Genomic DNA, 15,818 nt, shown 5'->3' with positions numbered 1-15,818 from the left:
GTAAGTTCAATAGTATGCTTTGACTTATGGGTAGGTTGAAGCCCAGTATGGAACTTTTACTGTGCAGTAGCACACCAGACCTGAATAAGAGCACTGCGTAAATTTCTCTCACCCCAACAGAAGTAGGTCCAATAAAAGAGGTTACCTCACCCACCTGGTCTCTCACTGCAATTGCAGTTATTCCCATTCCCCTATCTTCTTTCTATACTGGGCCCAGTTTCACTCATGTTGGGGAGGGGAAACACTATACTAATGAGCAGTGCCCAGCTCTGGTAAAGCACTAGTATATTCCTGGTTTGCTGGATGCATACTGTACAAATGCACTATTACTTAAAATTAAACCGTCTAGCAACTGATTTACAAGTAGCAATAATAGTCTTTTGCATACAAACTAAAACGACATCACCTTCTACTACAGTAAACAAAGCCAAGTCTTGTATTGGCTTAAGGATGAGTTTATACAACTTGCAGCTTTATATATAAGCCACGAGGGAAGCTGCATCTTTGGGGGCAAGAAGGAAAATTAGACAATGTCACTGCGTGTATAATTAGGAAGACTTCTATAATCAAATGGCTTTCACATCAATAGCTACACATGGGATCTGATAGAAAGTGGAAGCCGTTCTATTTTGAGAATGAGTAGCTGGCCATGTATTTAGTTGATATTTTTCTTTAATTCTGCAGTAAACTTTAGCATAAACATTAACCCAACGAACAACAAAAAAGCAAGCAAGCACGAACAAGATAACCTATGTAAGACTGAATGTTAGCAAAAAAAGAGGCAGAAACTCTTGACAAAGCTTTTATTATCAAAATAAAATTTTGTACAAAAGCACTTCATAGATCCGATGATCCAGTTACAGCATTTATTCACATGACACGTTTAAGGTGAGCATTAAGGTCTTGTCTTAATACAAACCTTTCAGAAATACTTACACAGCTTAGCAACTCAATTAGAAGGTCACCTGAATTATCACAGCACATATAGTTCCCTCTTCATGAAATGCAAAAGATCAACCTTAGATTTTTGACCAAGACGGAAATATTCACTCTATTTAGGATGAGTGTGTTATCCACCTTAGACTATACATCCGTTCAAGCTTTGACATAATTAAAAGAAAACGTTTGGAGGCAGGACGGAGATTTTCAGAGACACACAATGACAGTCATGAAAGGCAGAGGGAGTTGCTGGATGCCTAATTGCCTTTGAAGAGTCTCACTCTAGCTTACTATAGTTCCTTGCTGCAGTAGGAGGTGCTGAATTGTGGTAAGGGGCAAAAACCACCAGAGAAAAACACTTGTTGCATAAAATATCCTACTAGCAGAAAGATCCAAGAGCATATCTAGTGCTATGGCTCAACAAATCCAAGATGATTCTACTTGGGATTGATCTCAGTTATAACATTACATTTGAAGTCTTCACTAACTATACAATCATTTTCATAATTACATTGGTTCAGCCGATGTAGTGCTCTTTCCATTTCATGCCATTACAGTGGTCTCATCCATGCAGCACACTAGATCTTTTCAACTTTTAAGTCCTTGCTTTTAGCTGTACTTATGGTTCATTAATCATGTCACGCAAAATAATGTTCCACAACTAGGCTGAGACCACTTTAAGTGGGAATACAGCTAGACTGTGCTCAGGATCAGGCAACAGTATGTGTGAATGCTACCAAAATATATTCAATCATTACATCTGTACTCCTAGACTATTACTTCTTAGCTTTTATCAAAAAGGGTTGGGAGTCTCATTTAATACCCCATCAGTCAGGACATTTAATTTCTTTTTAAAATACTTTGTTATCCAAATCTGAGTTGCACTACATAGTTAGATGTGTTTCGTACAAGACAGGGTCCATCCTAACTATGGGCTTTGAAACCACTGGCTCTTAAAAAATAAAAGAAAATTCAGGCTCCACTTCCAAATGGCTAGAGACCACTTGTCCATAAAGCTCTAAAAACAGTACATATGATTTATTACATTTGATCTTGCAACCTTATTTGTGACTGATTAAGTAAGCGTCTCGAACTGACCTTCTGCCTCTATGCCAAACGGAGGTTTTGCACTTACATACTAGTAGTGTCTCACTCCTGACTTTGCACTGATGCAGCATCACTATTGGCAGCAATAGTGGAAACACTAATATAAACAGGGTGCAATCATTTTCCATCATTGTTGCCAACTCACATTAGCATTGCCATCATTGCGATCTTCAGTGGAGCTGCACCAGTCCTAGTTCAGTGAGGAAAAGCATGGCTGCCCTAGAAGTTTTCAACAGTGTTCCATGCTCACATCACAAAGGAAGACATCAACAGAGTCCATCAAGATTTTTGACTACTCAAAAGCAGTCTTTCAGTTGTATTTTGGCCCACTTTGTCACACTCTGGAAACTTTAAACGTTTATATTAATTCCTTATTTATGCAGCATTTTTGCCCCCACTGTTGTTTTGCACTTCTGAGCACTCTATAAAACCAAATGCTGGAAATCTACGCATTGTAAAGAAGTTTTTAAAACAAACAAACAATCTCAAGTAAGTTTTTCCTCTTTAAACTTGAAGGACTAGTAATCATTTTGGAGTTGCTAATTTTAAAGCAGATCCATCACTGCACCTAAAAGGTTTCTGCTTCCATTTGCTACTGTTACTCTTCCTAAAATAATTTTAAATTTTAATGAGACAGAAATTAACCAGTTTCACCAGGCCAAGGATTAACATCTACATTTCCATTTAGGTCCATGAGAAACACAGCTATTAATATATTAAATGCATTTAACATTTTCAATAACTGTTAACTGTGGATAAAAACTGCAGCAAGGGCAACTGTGTGAACAAGATACTAATCAGTTTAAAGCCAAGTCAAGTCTCACTTCCCGTTACAGGGAGGAAGGGGGAAAAAATGTGGATGCTAGCCAGACTGTGTAAGAACAGGAAGGGGAAAGAAAGAGCCTGTCCAACAATATTTAAAGGACTCAACATGATTTGCAGAAAGCTTTTGATTATCTTGAAAAAAATCCGTGTCCCTTTTTACCTGAAAAAAAGAAAACGCTGATCACCCTGGGATTAAAACCCTCAGATGTTTGAACAATTAACTGCACACGAAGTCTGACATGGATGAAAGAGCACATGACTATAGAAAGGTGCCACTGACAACCCATCACAACCTCAATCTTCCATTTCAAGTTCACGTTTCAGACTGCAAAATACAAAGAGGAACCACTTTTAGTTTCAAGAAAAGCAGATTGATCCATTAAAGAATTTGATTTCCATTCAGTTTAGATACAGTTTGAAAGCTGTGGACTAAGTAATAACTGAACTTCACTGCCAGCAGAATAAGTACTTAGTGTTTACACTGTACACCACTTTGGCACATTACTAAGTAGTAACAATCAATTCCCATGAGATCCTTCTGAGATCATCTCAATTTCACAGATGACAGGTCTGAGGATAAGAGATTTACCTAACTAAGACTTCAAAGCAATTCAGTGGAGAAGCCAGGATTTCTCCATTCCTGGCTTTCAGACCCTTGCCTAACACACAAAACTGGACCATGCAAAAAAATAGCAATTACCTGTTTAAGTAAGCATGAACATTGTTATAGCCATGATACTTGGCCAAATAAACCAGCACACCAGTAGCACATCGGCCATCCCGCTGTCTGCAGAAGCTACAATTGCAGATTCCACGACAAGGTGGGCAGCGCCAGTTCTAAAGAAAAATAAGACATCTTTTAAAGAAACTAAAATCTCAGCGACTCCTCATCCCACTCCTTTCCCTCTCCGGCACTGGCTCAAAACAATTCCATGCTAGCACAGATGCTGTCAAGATATGCCAACAAATGCTAGTGTTTGTGAGTAAAGAGTAAGTTTTCCAATGTGCTAGGCATCTTCTGTACTTTCAATGGAGCCACAAGGAGCACCCCAATTTTCCCCACTCCCTTCCAAACCCAACATAGTGACAAGCTGCTCCATCAGACAGAGTGGGGATTTGAACTTGGGTCTCCCACACTCTGGATGAGTCGCTCCCCACTCAGCATGCTGGTATTTGTGAATCCTATTCTCCCCATGCATTGTATAGAGAACCTGGACACTAACTCAGAATTGTGAATTACACAAGGCAAGAGGACACATATGAGTTCAAGTCTCCACTGTGAGCCCCCACCCATGATGCTCTGACATATTTAAAGACGAAAGCGTGCATGCACTACAGTATTAAAAGGCATTAAAACACAGCTCGCCCACCAACATCCTATCTTCAGCGTTAACTACAATCCATTGCTCCATGAACTTGGCTCCCACTATATTAAGCATGACAAACCCCGTGCCCACATTAAATTATCTTACCGGATCCAGCAATGCAGTCCTGACATCTTCCCCATATCGATTGCGAAGACAAGGTCCACAGAACTGACCTCGCACACCTACACAGTCTGGGTTACGACAGTTTGTCTTTGTGTCTATAGTTTTTTGGCGACACTGATGACAAGTGGATCCCTACATCAACAAACAGGTGTTCAGGAGACAAGAAAGCCAAGAGAGGTAGTTTAGTTAACAAGACAGCTCATTTAACAAACAACCCATCCCTTGCAAATAGTTTTGGTATTTGCATTAGTACTTCTTCCAAGACTTGACATTCTTAAGGAGAACCCAAAAGAGAAAGCTATCTTAACATACACAATCTGCATTTCTCTGATTTGCAATACACTTACCATCACCTGGTTATATACTTTATCTCGGGCAGTTTCACAAATATTATCCAACTCTTCCTCTGTTATTTCTTCCACTGGACGCACTATGTGAGGAAGAGCCATAGCACCAGGGCGACTTCTCCTGGGAGTTTGAATCTCTTGCTGAAGGGTGTGGAAGAATCAAAATCTAAGTTTTATTTTGTGGTCATAACATTACTGCCAACAGAAACCCCACACAAACAAGGGCAGAGAATTTCAAAGCAGTTTAAGGGATTTAAATGTGTATCTTCCACTAGAGTTAGCAGACGAGTACTGAGTTAATGGGATGCTTTGAAAATCTCAATCCAGGTCTCCAGCTTTAGTTCTAGAAATGTAACAGAACAGAAATCAAATGCTATTTTATTTTTTTTAGCTCCTACTATAGTGGAGAAAGTGACAATTCGTCCACTGTGATAATAAAAATAAAATAAGAAGGTAATTGTGCAATACACTCCATTTTTTCCCACACCTCCCATTAGCCTCTGTGTGGACTGGAACACCAACTAGCTCTGCATGAGCTTCTAGCTCTGCCAAAGAGACCAACAACCAGGCTTAAGCTGCACTTATTTGAATAACCAATACCGAATTATATTTTTAAAGTTTCCCCAATTAATGTTCTACTGTAAAAGGCAAACACATTAAACATACCTCTGAGTATTCATCAGACAGCTTTCTTCTCCTCACTAAGCTGTACTTGTCATCATCTTCCTCCTCTTGTAACGGAGTAGGTGGTCCATCAATCAGGGACCTAGATCTTGTGTGAGGCCGAGAAATTCGGTCTGGGTTCCTCCTTAAAGCATTTTGGGGAAACGAGCTTCTTGGAGCCCGTTTTGGACGCTGGAAGAAAAAATGAGTTAAAACAAAGCCCTTTGCCCTCAAAGGCAAACAAAAACAAAATAACTTTGTTTCTAGTACGGAAAATGGAGCACAATTACAACATTGCAGGTAAATTCACCTTTGCCATTCAACAAACTGTAGAAACATACAAAGCCCCAAGCAGCAGGCAGTGCCTATATAAGGTAGAAGGCAGCAATTCACTTGTGTAAACATAAGAGAGTTTCAATGAGCTTAGATATGTTTGTCTGTTTTATGGAAAAGCATATATTTTCAGTAGGATTCCAAGTACCTTAATAATCAATCAAATAAATAGCACTTTAATAGTACTTTTCAACATGTTTTATTTAGAAGGGTATATCATCTTTATTCCCATTTTACAGATGGGGAACTGAGGCACAACAAAGGAAAAGTACATGCCCAACGTCATACAAGCAAGTCATTGGTAATGCCAGGAGTAGAATCCAGGTACTCCTGACTCCCCATCCTGTGACCCATTCACTGGGACATGCTGCCTCCTTAAGTAGATTGATATTGCAGCTGTAAAACATATAGATGGGCCCAAACCAGAATCTGGATCCAAGCACCTTCAAACTGTTGATGACATTCAGACCTGACCTTTGAAGCTTAAGCCCCCCATCCCCCCTTTCTCCATTTGTGTAAATAAGCATTTAGAAAGGGGTTTTGTTTTGCTTTATGGCTTTAATTGGCCTTTGATATGGACACTTCCAGGTGACTATATTGTTCAGTTTTTATAGAACGGCAAATCAAAAGGGAATTGCACAACTGGGATGATTGTTTTAACAAGTAATAAAATTCTGAACAACTGGACTTTGATTTACTTGGTCTATTAAGCTTTTTATTTGAAAGGGTTTTTGTTTTTTTAAATCAAAAGTAGATACACTCAGATGATTGAAGTATAAGACAAACAGAAATTAAATTTCTACTTACTGGGCTGGTAGTTGACAATGATCTTCTGCCAGTGAAAATGCCAGGGACATTTTTTAATTCAGCCATTAGTTTTGCAAGCTAGGGAAAAAAAGAGAAACATATGGTCTTAAAAAAGAGTTTATGTGCTATTATTAAATTAGGGCAATTGCCTAGAAGTACAACTGCCTTATAGGAAATGCAGTCATATTCTTTGAGATCTTATTTTTATATCCTGGTGCCTGACAATGGGTTGAAAATGATGCTTAGGCTTAATAGGCTAACAGCCTAAACATGGAATAAGGCTTTAGAATACCCAGATGTTTGCTGAAGAACCTATTTCAGTATGTGGATTTTCATATGCCAGTGAATGTGCCGTATCAGGGCTCTAAATTTCTGTTAATGCATTCACATAACTCCCATTAATGTTAACTTATATAAGAGAAGAGAACTGCGTAGAGATTAGAAGTCAAGGAGAAAAATGAATTGAAGAACTTTCCTGCATACCTACCATTGCTTTGTTTTCCTTTATGTTTAGAGCTCTTTTCTCTAAGAATTTGGGGCCCTTTTCTTCAGAGTCAGAATCCAAAGCAGATGGTTGTATTTCAGGGGGTGATGCTATTTCACTCTTTCCCCTTTTAGACCTTCGAGTTGGAAACTTCATAGCCACTTTCAAAGGAATCGAGCGTCTCTCATGTCTCCTATATTGCAACTTCTCCTTAGCACGTAAGCCATTTTCCTTACAGTCTGACTCCAATTTCTATCAAAAACCAATATTGTTGTTTATGAATGACACTGGATTGCTGTATGGTTTAGTCTGACAAGCAAGTTTATCAACCTGAAATCTAGGTTGGTTTATTTTATTTTTTTGAAGTTTTGGGCACTACTACCCATGAAACCCCCTGACAAGTTTTGTGGTTTTACAGAGTGCTCCAATACACAGAAAGAGAGAGATTAGTTTTACTCGTAAGTCTAGTTAGTAAAAATATTTCAGAGAAAAATGTTGTTTGAGTTGGTACGCGTTAAGGGCCCAATCCTGCAAGTTAGTCCACATGGGTGTACAAGTCCCCCACCAGGGTTCTCTGTGCAGGGTCAGGCCTAAGTTTGTAAACTACAAAGAATTCAATGGATACGGAAACAAGATCACTAGCAAATTGTAACTTACTCACAGGACTAACCATTGAGACAAATACAGCCCCAACTCAAATAGCCATTGAGACAATTACGGTCCCAAATCAAGTATTTTATCAATTTAGTATTCTGATGCTGTTCACAATTGTAATGAGAATTTACTAGTGATGCCAATGAAGATAGTTATTCTATTTTTTGTTTGCTTAATTAATTATCCACTCGGTGACATGTCTTATCTTACTTTAACCAAAATAAAGTTGCTTCCATCTAGGACTAACCTGTCTAACAGACACCGTGCTGTGGACCATTAGTACTTCTTTTTCTGCTTGTCAAGGCTCATACTGACAATCCCATTTTCTATAATTTTGTATTAAGCTTGATATGTGGTTCTTGCTCACCAATTTTCATGCTGTTATTGCTTGTCCTTGCCCTTTTCTTGAATATATGAGCGTACTTTGTCTCTGTTAGTTCTCTGAACTACTATTCATTATTTAACTTAGATGTGTATTCTTTCTACAAGAAGAGCACCTACTCTTTTCCCTGGACATCCCTTGACATAATACTCCAATAACCCATGTTACATGCAATATGAATATATTGCTCTCTACAATGCTCAATATTTATTCTTGGGCTATTTTTAAGCAGTAAGCCTGCTATGATGTTCTGCAGTTGATTAAAGGTAGAAGGGGGGAAATTCTACTATCTATTGCTATTTCTACATTGCCTACAAAGTGTAGAATTTCCTGTACTGTTTCCTGTTATGCTACACAAGTGCCATGAAGACCAATATCATGTCATGCTAACTCACAGATTGTAGCAAATGATGGCCATCTTGTCCAAACAGTTTTAAAAGAAAATACAAGATGCTCACGAACAGAGTACATATCCAATAAACAAAGTTTCAATCTGTACTAGTTAAATTTTAAATCTGGAAAAACAGTATTTTTCTAAAATGCACAAATTTTATCTCTTGCAAGACTTAATTTAGTTTTCTCCATATTAGGCATTCACACGCTCTCATACACTTAGAGAAGCGATTTTAAAATTAAGGAAAGTTATATTTGGCAAGTGTCCTAGAGGCTGTAACATTTCAGTAATTAGTAATTACTTAAACTTTAAAACTAGTGAGTTAATTTGCACATCTCACCAATACATTTTGAATCTCACTTTCTGAAAAACCACAGAACGAATCATCATCCGAGTCCTCACAAAAAATTTTAGCCAGTTCTTCTGTGATATCTGACCTAAACTTTGGTTTCTGTAAAAAGAATAAAAACACTTTTTTAAAAAAAGAACCAATTTTTCATGAACCATGCAGACAGCCAATCACATTTACAAGTGCACTACAAGAGAATAGCTTTTGTAAGAAAGAAAACAAAATGGTTCAGGGATTTACAAATGGTTTCAGAGCTGTTACGGCAAATCATCAAGCATATTAGTTTAAGCGACATTTCAAAGAATAGAATAAATAGCTAATCTGCCTCCAACAATTACTACCTAGAAGGACAAGCAAAAAGTGAAATGAAATTATAGTGCATACTGTAGATTCATAGCTACTGTATAGAAATGTAAGCATAGCAAGCAGTTTTAAATCACACATGAAGCATTTGGGACATTTTCAACACAGCACATTCAGTTCTGTTTATTCATGTACTGTACTTACGGTGTTTGCAAAATTATCAGAACCAAAACTGTCACAACTGTCATCAGATGATGACGTTTCCATGGGGATCAATTTCATATTTCGGAATGCTATGAAGTTCTTCTTTCCTGAAAGGTCTGCTTGCTGCAAGGGGAGGATGACAATACCATTAAAATATGACAGGTTTCAGAGTAGCAGCCGTGTTAGTCTGTACCCACAAAAAGAAAAGGAGTACTTGTGGCACTTTAGAGACTAACAAATTAATTTAAGCATAAGCTTTCGTGAGCTACAGCTCACTTCATCGGATGTAATATTAAAATATGATTTACACTATAGTACACTAGCTTTTAAAAGTGTGCTTATAAAGCCTAATGTGGTTAAATTTTCAGATATGCAGTAGACTTTTATCCATTCAGTACACCATCAGCACTGAAAAGAGACAGGAGTAGAGCTCTAAAATTAAAATTGAGTAGTTTCTGCTCTAATGCATTTCTGGTCACTAACATAAGTGATTTATCCTTGAATATTATAAATGTTTCTTCTTTCTTCTGACAAATAATAGCTTTTGTGAAAAATCCCACCAAAATTAGTTACATCCCTTCTGAAAGTCCTTCAAGTTTTATTTTATGTTGAATCTTATAGAGTGTGACTAGCATCTAGAAATCACCATTTTAGTTTGTAGTTTAATTTCTGAAATCAAATACTAATCAACTAAATTTCTTTAAAGCATTAAAAAACCCAGAAAAGGAACACTGGAACAACTGCTTTAGGGACAATGGCTTATTACTTCATTACGTACCATCATTGGGTTGTAATGTCTTATCTTTTGACGGCCTTTAAATTTATCTTTTTCCTTGGAATCTCACATATCCTCAGTAAATATGGTTTAAGATTTTGAGTTGTAAATGGAGACCCATGTCTGTACCCATATTTAAACACACTACATCACCCAACAGTTACTGCAACGTGACCAGTGATTGATGTGGCTCATGCCAAGCTGAAAGAACTCTTATGGTTACTAGCAATTCATAGGCCAACCTCATTGAGCCCAAAATATTTAAGAAATCTCTTTAAAATGTAGCCACACAGAGAGGTTTAAAGATATGTGCTGTCTGCACATGCTGGATATTGCATACACTTGTCTGAGCCATGAGAACGTAATCTAATTCTAACACAACTGTAGAAACGATTGCCACCTCCCTCCCCCCACCAGTTCTGAGTTTGAAATTTGCACCAACATGCAGACCAGTCTCTCTTTTTCCTCCCAATCAGACACAGCTATTTGCTTCCACCCGGATCATAGCTACTACTTTTTTAATCCGGCCAATGAAGAGGGTAAGGCTATGTCCACGCTACAGCAGGACAGCTATAGCACTGTAGTGTAAACATGTGGTACAGCAATCGAAAGGGGCTTTCCATCACTTTGTAATTAATCCCCACCACCAAAAAGTGGCCAATGGAATAATTCTTGTCAATGTAGCAATATCTACACTGGAGTTTAGGTCACTTTAACAACATCTCTCTCACCCCTGAGGGACACAGCTAGTCAACCTAAATTTTAGGTGTAAACCAGCCTAAAACTTCTTCAGTACTCTATTAATCATTCTCCAATGTGGTATGCTTCCACCCCAATTAGACACTTTGCACTCCCACCAAAACCACATTCTTTAGAGAGCCTATTGTTTTTCAGCAGAGGTAAAGGTAGGTTTGCAGAGGAAAAACAAAGTAGGTATCAGCTCAATATGGAGTCAGATGTGAACTTTTACAAAACCCCAAGGGCAAGATTTTTTGTTTTTAAACACCAACATTCCAATGACAGGTTTGAGAGTATCAGCCGCGTTAGTCTGTATTCGCAAAAAGAAAATTGTGGCACCTTAGAGACTAACCAATTTATTTGAGCATGAGCTTTTGTGAGCTACAGCTGAAGTGAGTACAAGTACTCCTTTTCTTTTTGCAACATTCCAGTAAAAACTTACATTACACTCTCTGTGGTGCAGAGCAGACACTGCACTAGATAAGCACAGGACAGCCTGAAAAGTCCTTTCCAAGCCACAACAATCACAATTCCTATTCCATTATTAACGCACTATTCTGTTTGAAGGGACCTGAGTTTCAACTGTCCCTCCAAACTGTGTCTGCAGTGTGGTACAGGCACATCAGTTAGCTCCTGTTTACACCACAAGATAGAACCCCACTGAGTGTCAACCAGGTCACCCCAACATGGTAGTTGCGGCACCCCAAAATGGGCAAGAGAAGTGAACCTGACCATCTTCACTGTAAATCCTTTCTATTTTAATCATCCCAAAGTAGTGAGGGCTTCTTTGACAGCCATGTGGCTCATTAGGCGGCTATAAGCCACAAGTGGCACACACTGCACCAAGATGCGGAGCAAGACCAATGAAGCCACGCCAGTGCAAAATAAATCCAGTAGACATGGAGAGACTTTCTAAAGAACAGTTTTTAACCAGTATTTCTTCCCAACACAGTGGGGAACTGGGGACACCGGGCTCTCCTCCCGTGAGCGATCCCCAGGGCTTTATTTAGCTCGCAAAGCTCTCCTCCACCCAGACAGTGGGAAGGCCGCAGCTTGGCATGGAGACACGTCCTACTCAACTGGGAGCCTGCAGCCACCCTTGTTTTGATGGGGAGAGAGTGCAAGGACCTTGTTTGGATTTCGCAAAGCTCAGGGACCCCAGTCAGCAAGCTCTGAAGGGCAGAGATCGCCATGGGCCGGACGAGCGGCAGGGCTGAGCGGCTGGGGCAGAGCAGGGGAGCCGAGCCTGGCAGCAGCACAGGGCGGGGCGCGGGAGCAGACACGCGGCTCAGCGTGCCGGCCGGGACACGCGGCAGGGCTGCCTGCCTCCTCCACCTTTCCCACAGGATCCCTCGGGCAGCCGGGCCAGCAGCGAGCCCGGCCACGGGGCTCCCGCCGCAATCGACGCGACTGACCCCGGGACCGGGGGGACGCATCGGGCTGAACGCGAGTTTGGAAGGGTCCGGGCGGACCAATAGCGCAGACTGCCCCGGAGGGTCCGCTGTCCGAGCGCCGCCGCCACGGCCCCCGCCTGCAGGGACACCTCCACCCCCGCAAAAAAAAAAGGGGGCGTCGCAGCGTGTTTCCACGGGGACACGTGTGTGGGGCAGGGGGCGGGAGCTGCCGGGCCGCCACATCCAGCCAGCGCCCGCAGCCTACCCCGCTCCCCCACCCCCTTCACCGCCTACAGCTTCCTGCACCGCGTCCCGCTCAGCCCCCCTCCTCCGGAGTCTGCAACTTACCGCCCCTCAGCCTCCCTCCTGCAGCTAGCTCAGCCCCCATCCGCCAACGCGTGCAATTCACTGCATCCCCCCCACCTCATTCAGCCCCCTTCCTCCGGCGGGTGCAACTCACCGCACCCTCAGCCCCCATCCGCCAACGCGTGCAATTCACTGCATCCCCCCCACCTCATTCAGCCCCCTTCCTCCGGCGGGTGCAACTCACCGCACCCTCAGCCCCCATCCGCCAACGCGTGCAATTCACTGCATCCCCCCCACCTCATTCGGCCCCCTTCCTCCGGCGGGTGCAACTCACCGCACCCTCAGCCCCCATCCGCCAACGCGTGCAATTCACTGCATCCCCCCCACCTCATTCGGCCCCCTTCCTCCAGCGGGTGCAACTCACTGCACCCTCAGCCCCCATCCCCCCCCGCCCCCATCTCATTCAGCCCCCTTCCTCTGGATCGTGCAACTCACTGCACCCTCTGCCCCGCTCAGCGTCCGGTGCCTACAATTACTGCACGTCCCCGTCCTCCAGAGCCTGTAATTCATTGCACTCCCCGCTCCAGCACGCGTTCAGCCCTGCGGCCCCGTCCGCTACTCACTTGCATGCCGAAGGGATCCATGCTACCAGCTGCAGGGCGCGCGCGGTTCTTGTAACGGCTAGTCATAACGGGTAGCTCGGGCGCGATCCGGGCAGCGTGCGCTGGACTGGGAAGGTCGACAGCAGGCTGCGAGCTCGCGCCAAACCAGCTCGGGACTGTCAGGGGGGCGGGGACTGGGGGCACCTTTCCCGCGTTGGAGCCCGAGTCCTGGAAGGTGCAGGCAACACCCCTCTAGGAGAGGACCCCTTACTGCTCCCCCGTGCAACAGACAGCCTGCTCCCTGTTTAGAGAGCAGCAGAGGGCTCCGGGGAGTGCAAAGAGGGGGCCGAAAGCATCCTCTAATATTTTTTCCTGCAGTGGAGTTTGTGGTACTGTAAGGGCCTAATTCTGTGGCGCGAAATGCTCCCTGTAGCAAAGCAGTAGTATTTGCATATGGGGAGGGGAGGGGATGGGGGGAGACAGAGCGGTCTGCAGGCTCGCCCCTCGTGCACGTGGCGTCTGCGTGGTTAGTCCCCAGTGCCCCTGGGAGGGGGGTCAGGTCAGTGCACAGGGGCAGGACTGATCCTGCTGCCCTGCAGAGCGTATCATCAGCCACAAACGAATGTGTTATGGAACGAAATAAACCGTGTAGGCACATTTCCTTCTCTGGCCAATTCAGGCACGGATAGCAGAGAGATGATGAAAAGCCACTTCAGTCCATGGCTCTTTAGCACACAGAGAGCCTGTAAGTTTATGCCCAATGCATCACGAGTAGGTAAGACTTTACTGCAGATAGCTTTAGGACAGAAATCAAGAGGAGACGATTGAGAAGTTAAGCTAAAGTGAACTTAAAGTATTTTTCTCACGAATAAATATTTACTCATAAAAAGATGACTAGCTAAACAGAATAATTTTAAAATATTTTGCATAAACCACAACACATTTTGGAAGGATTGTAATTGTTTTAACAAAACACTTTCTGGAAATGGAAAATCCTCCATGCAATTTGTTGTAGAGAAAAATGTTTGCTTCACAGTGTCCTGGGTCCTGTTTGATTTGAAGTTTGTGTCCAGGGTTGGTGCTGTACAGGATCTGGGGTCTTCTTTCAGCAGATACCCTGCACTTTCTGTGGATCATACAAGCTTCAATGAAAAAATGCACTTTGTTTGAGAAAATATAGTGAAGAAGGGTCAAGAAATACTTTTTTTAAAAACAGGGTTTTTTTTATGTCAGTGAATAATGCATTATCTGAAGCTCAGCCAAGAGTACAATTAGACACTTGCAGAATAGCCTGAGAATAAGGTCACAGATCTGTTCCTCCAAAGAGATACAGATTGCAATTTGTAGTTGAAGGGATTGAAATAGGGCATTTTATTTGTGCATAGGGATTTTAAATAAAATAAACTTTGTGTTAAAATCAAAACATAGTTTGGAGAGGAACAGAGAGAAAGTGGATTATTTGCTATTAATTTTATGTAATGTGTAATATCACATTAAATCAAATAGTTATAACACATAAAGAGAGCAAAATTACTGTAACTTACCATTGTTTGACAGTTGTAATGAGGGGAGTGGGAACTTTAAGAGGCTGTATACCTGATAGCTTAAGATTCAGATATTCCTAAGGGGAAAAGTCATATATCTTCTGTTTTCTGTAATACTTCATTTACAATCACCAAGCTAATGCACACTGGTTTAGGAGAGGATTGTAACAGAGCAATTGTAGTTTTAGTTGACATTTCCATGATAAATTCCTAAATATTTACTCAAGGCTGTAAATTCACATTTACATCAGTAGTGCAGAATCGGGCCCTGCTGCACGTGTATGGCATACACACAAACCTGATACTGTGTAATTGAACCAAGAATGAGCTGTAAGCCAAACACCTTAAATACCTACAACAGCACTAAAGCAGTTTTTATACTTTTTGGTCATGATTCCTTTTGAGAATTCTGCAGCCTGTCAAGTAAAAGAATCTCCATTTTAAATAAGCCTTTAATTACATACTTACCTGCGCCACTGCCTTCACAGACTGCACACAAAAGCAGATGAACTAAAAACAGTCCTCCAGAGACCAGACCGCACTTGATTTTCCTAAATCCACATTAGTTGAGGGTTACCACCCAGACAGTTCTCAACCAACGCAGAGAGGTTTGTTTTTTTAAACTTTCAGAAAACTACAAAATACAAAATTTATATAGAGGTAAAAATATTAAAGAAAAGCACCATATCAGAGTTTATTAACATCCAGAATCCTGAAGATCATCAGTTGCCATTAGAAAAATGACAAATATGTACAAGGCAATTTTACTAGCTTCATACCAAATCCTATTAAGGAATGATGACAAGCTGGTTCCATTGGTAAGGTTGCAGCTAATCTTCTGTTTCCAAGTGAGTTTTGTCTCTCTTTAAAATTAATTTAAGAAGTCAGATTTGCTTAAAAATTAGTATGCCAGATCAGGGGTTTGGATAGAGTTTGTGGGGGAAATTTTGAAGCTATTTTTTAAAACATTGTAAAAAAAAAAGTGGAACTGTTTTCAAAGTCACAAATTTTCAAACATTTTTTTGTGCAGAGATTTGGAATATCAGAGGAGAGGAGAAGCGGAGGCCCATGAAACTTTTATTATGGGACTCCCCTTCTTGAGATTCAGTGCATGATATCAAAACAAGATCTAAAACTTAAAATATATATACTACACTAGAACCTCAGAGTTATGAACA

The 15,818-nt window shown here is 41.4% G+C and overlaps 1 protein-coding gene across 4 annotated transcripts; it reads right to left on the bottom strand.

Annotated features, from left to right (window-relative positions):
- Positions 1-838: 838 nt before the first annotated feature.
- CDCA7 (cell division cycle associated 7) lies at positions 839-13,250 on the bottom strand. 4 transcript variants are annotated; one of them, XM_073305877.1, is made up of 10 exons: positions 13,118-13,250; positions 9,282-9,404; positions 8,766-8,876; positions 6,999-7,247; positions 6,512-6,589; positions 5,375-5,563; positions 4,709-4,849; positions 4,344-4,493; positions 3,572-3,708; positions 839-3,196 (listed from the first exon to the last, which is right to left on the bottom strand). In XM_073305877.1, exons 1-10 carry the CDS (start codon positions 13,181-13,183, stop codon positions 3,166-3,168), a joined length of 1,275 nt encoding a protein of 424 aa, XP_073161978.1. In that variant the 5' UTR covers positions 13,184-13,250; the 3' UTR covers positions 839-3,165. The 4 variants fall into 4 exon arrangements, with proteins under 4 accessions (XP_073161978.1, XP_073161979.1, XP_073161981.1 ...); XM_073305878.1 differs by lacking the exon at positions 13,118-13,250 and adding an exon at positions 10,060-10,199; XM_073305880.1 differs by lacking the exon at positions 8,766-8,876.
- Positions 13,251-15,818: the final 2,568 nt, after the last annotated feature.

Source organism: Lepidochelys kempii, chromosome 11, assembly GCF_965140285.1.
Source record: "Lepidochelys kempii isolate rLepKem1 chromosome 11, rLepKem1.hap1, whole genome shotgun sequence".
In the NCBI taxonomy this organism is placed as follows: domain Eukaryota; kingdom Metazoa; phylum Chordata; order Testudines; family Cheloniidae; genus Lepidochelys; species Lepidochelys kempii.
This window is presented reverse-complemented; position numbering and strand designations above follow the sequence as displayed.

Bases quoted from the DNA above. Each gene is read 5' to 3' on its own strand.
- CDCA7 (XM_073305877.1), bottom strand. From the start codon at position 13,183: ATGACTAGCCGTTACAAGAACCGCGCGCGCCCTGCAGCTGGTAGCATG. The intron at 4,494-4,708 runs GTAAGTGTATTG...TTGTTGATGTAG, and splicing joins AAGTATATAACCAGGTGATG to GGATCCACTTGTCATCAGTG. The intron at 3,197-3,571 runs GTAATTGCTATT...TGTATTTTGCAG, and splicing joins GTTCATGCTTACTTAAACAG to TCTGAAACGTGAACTTGAAA.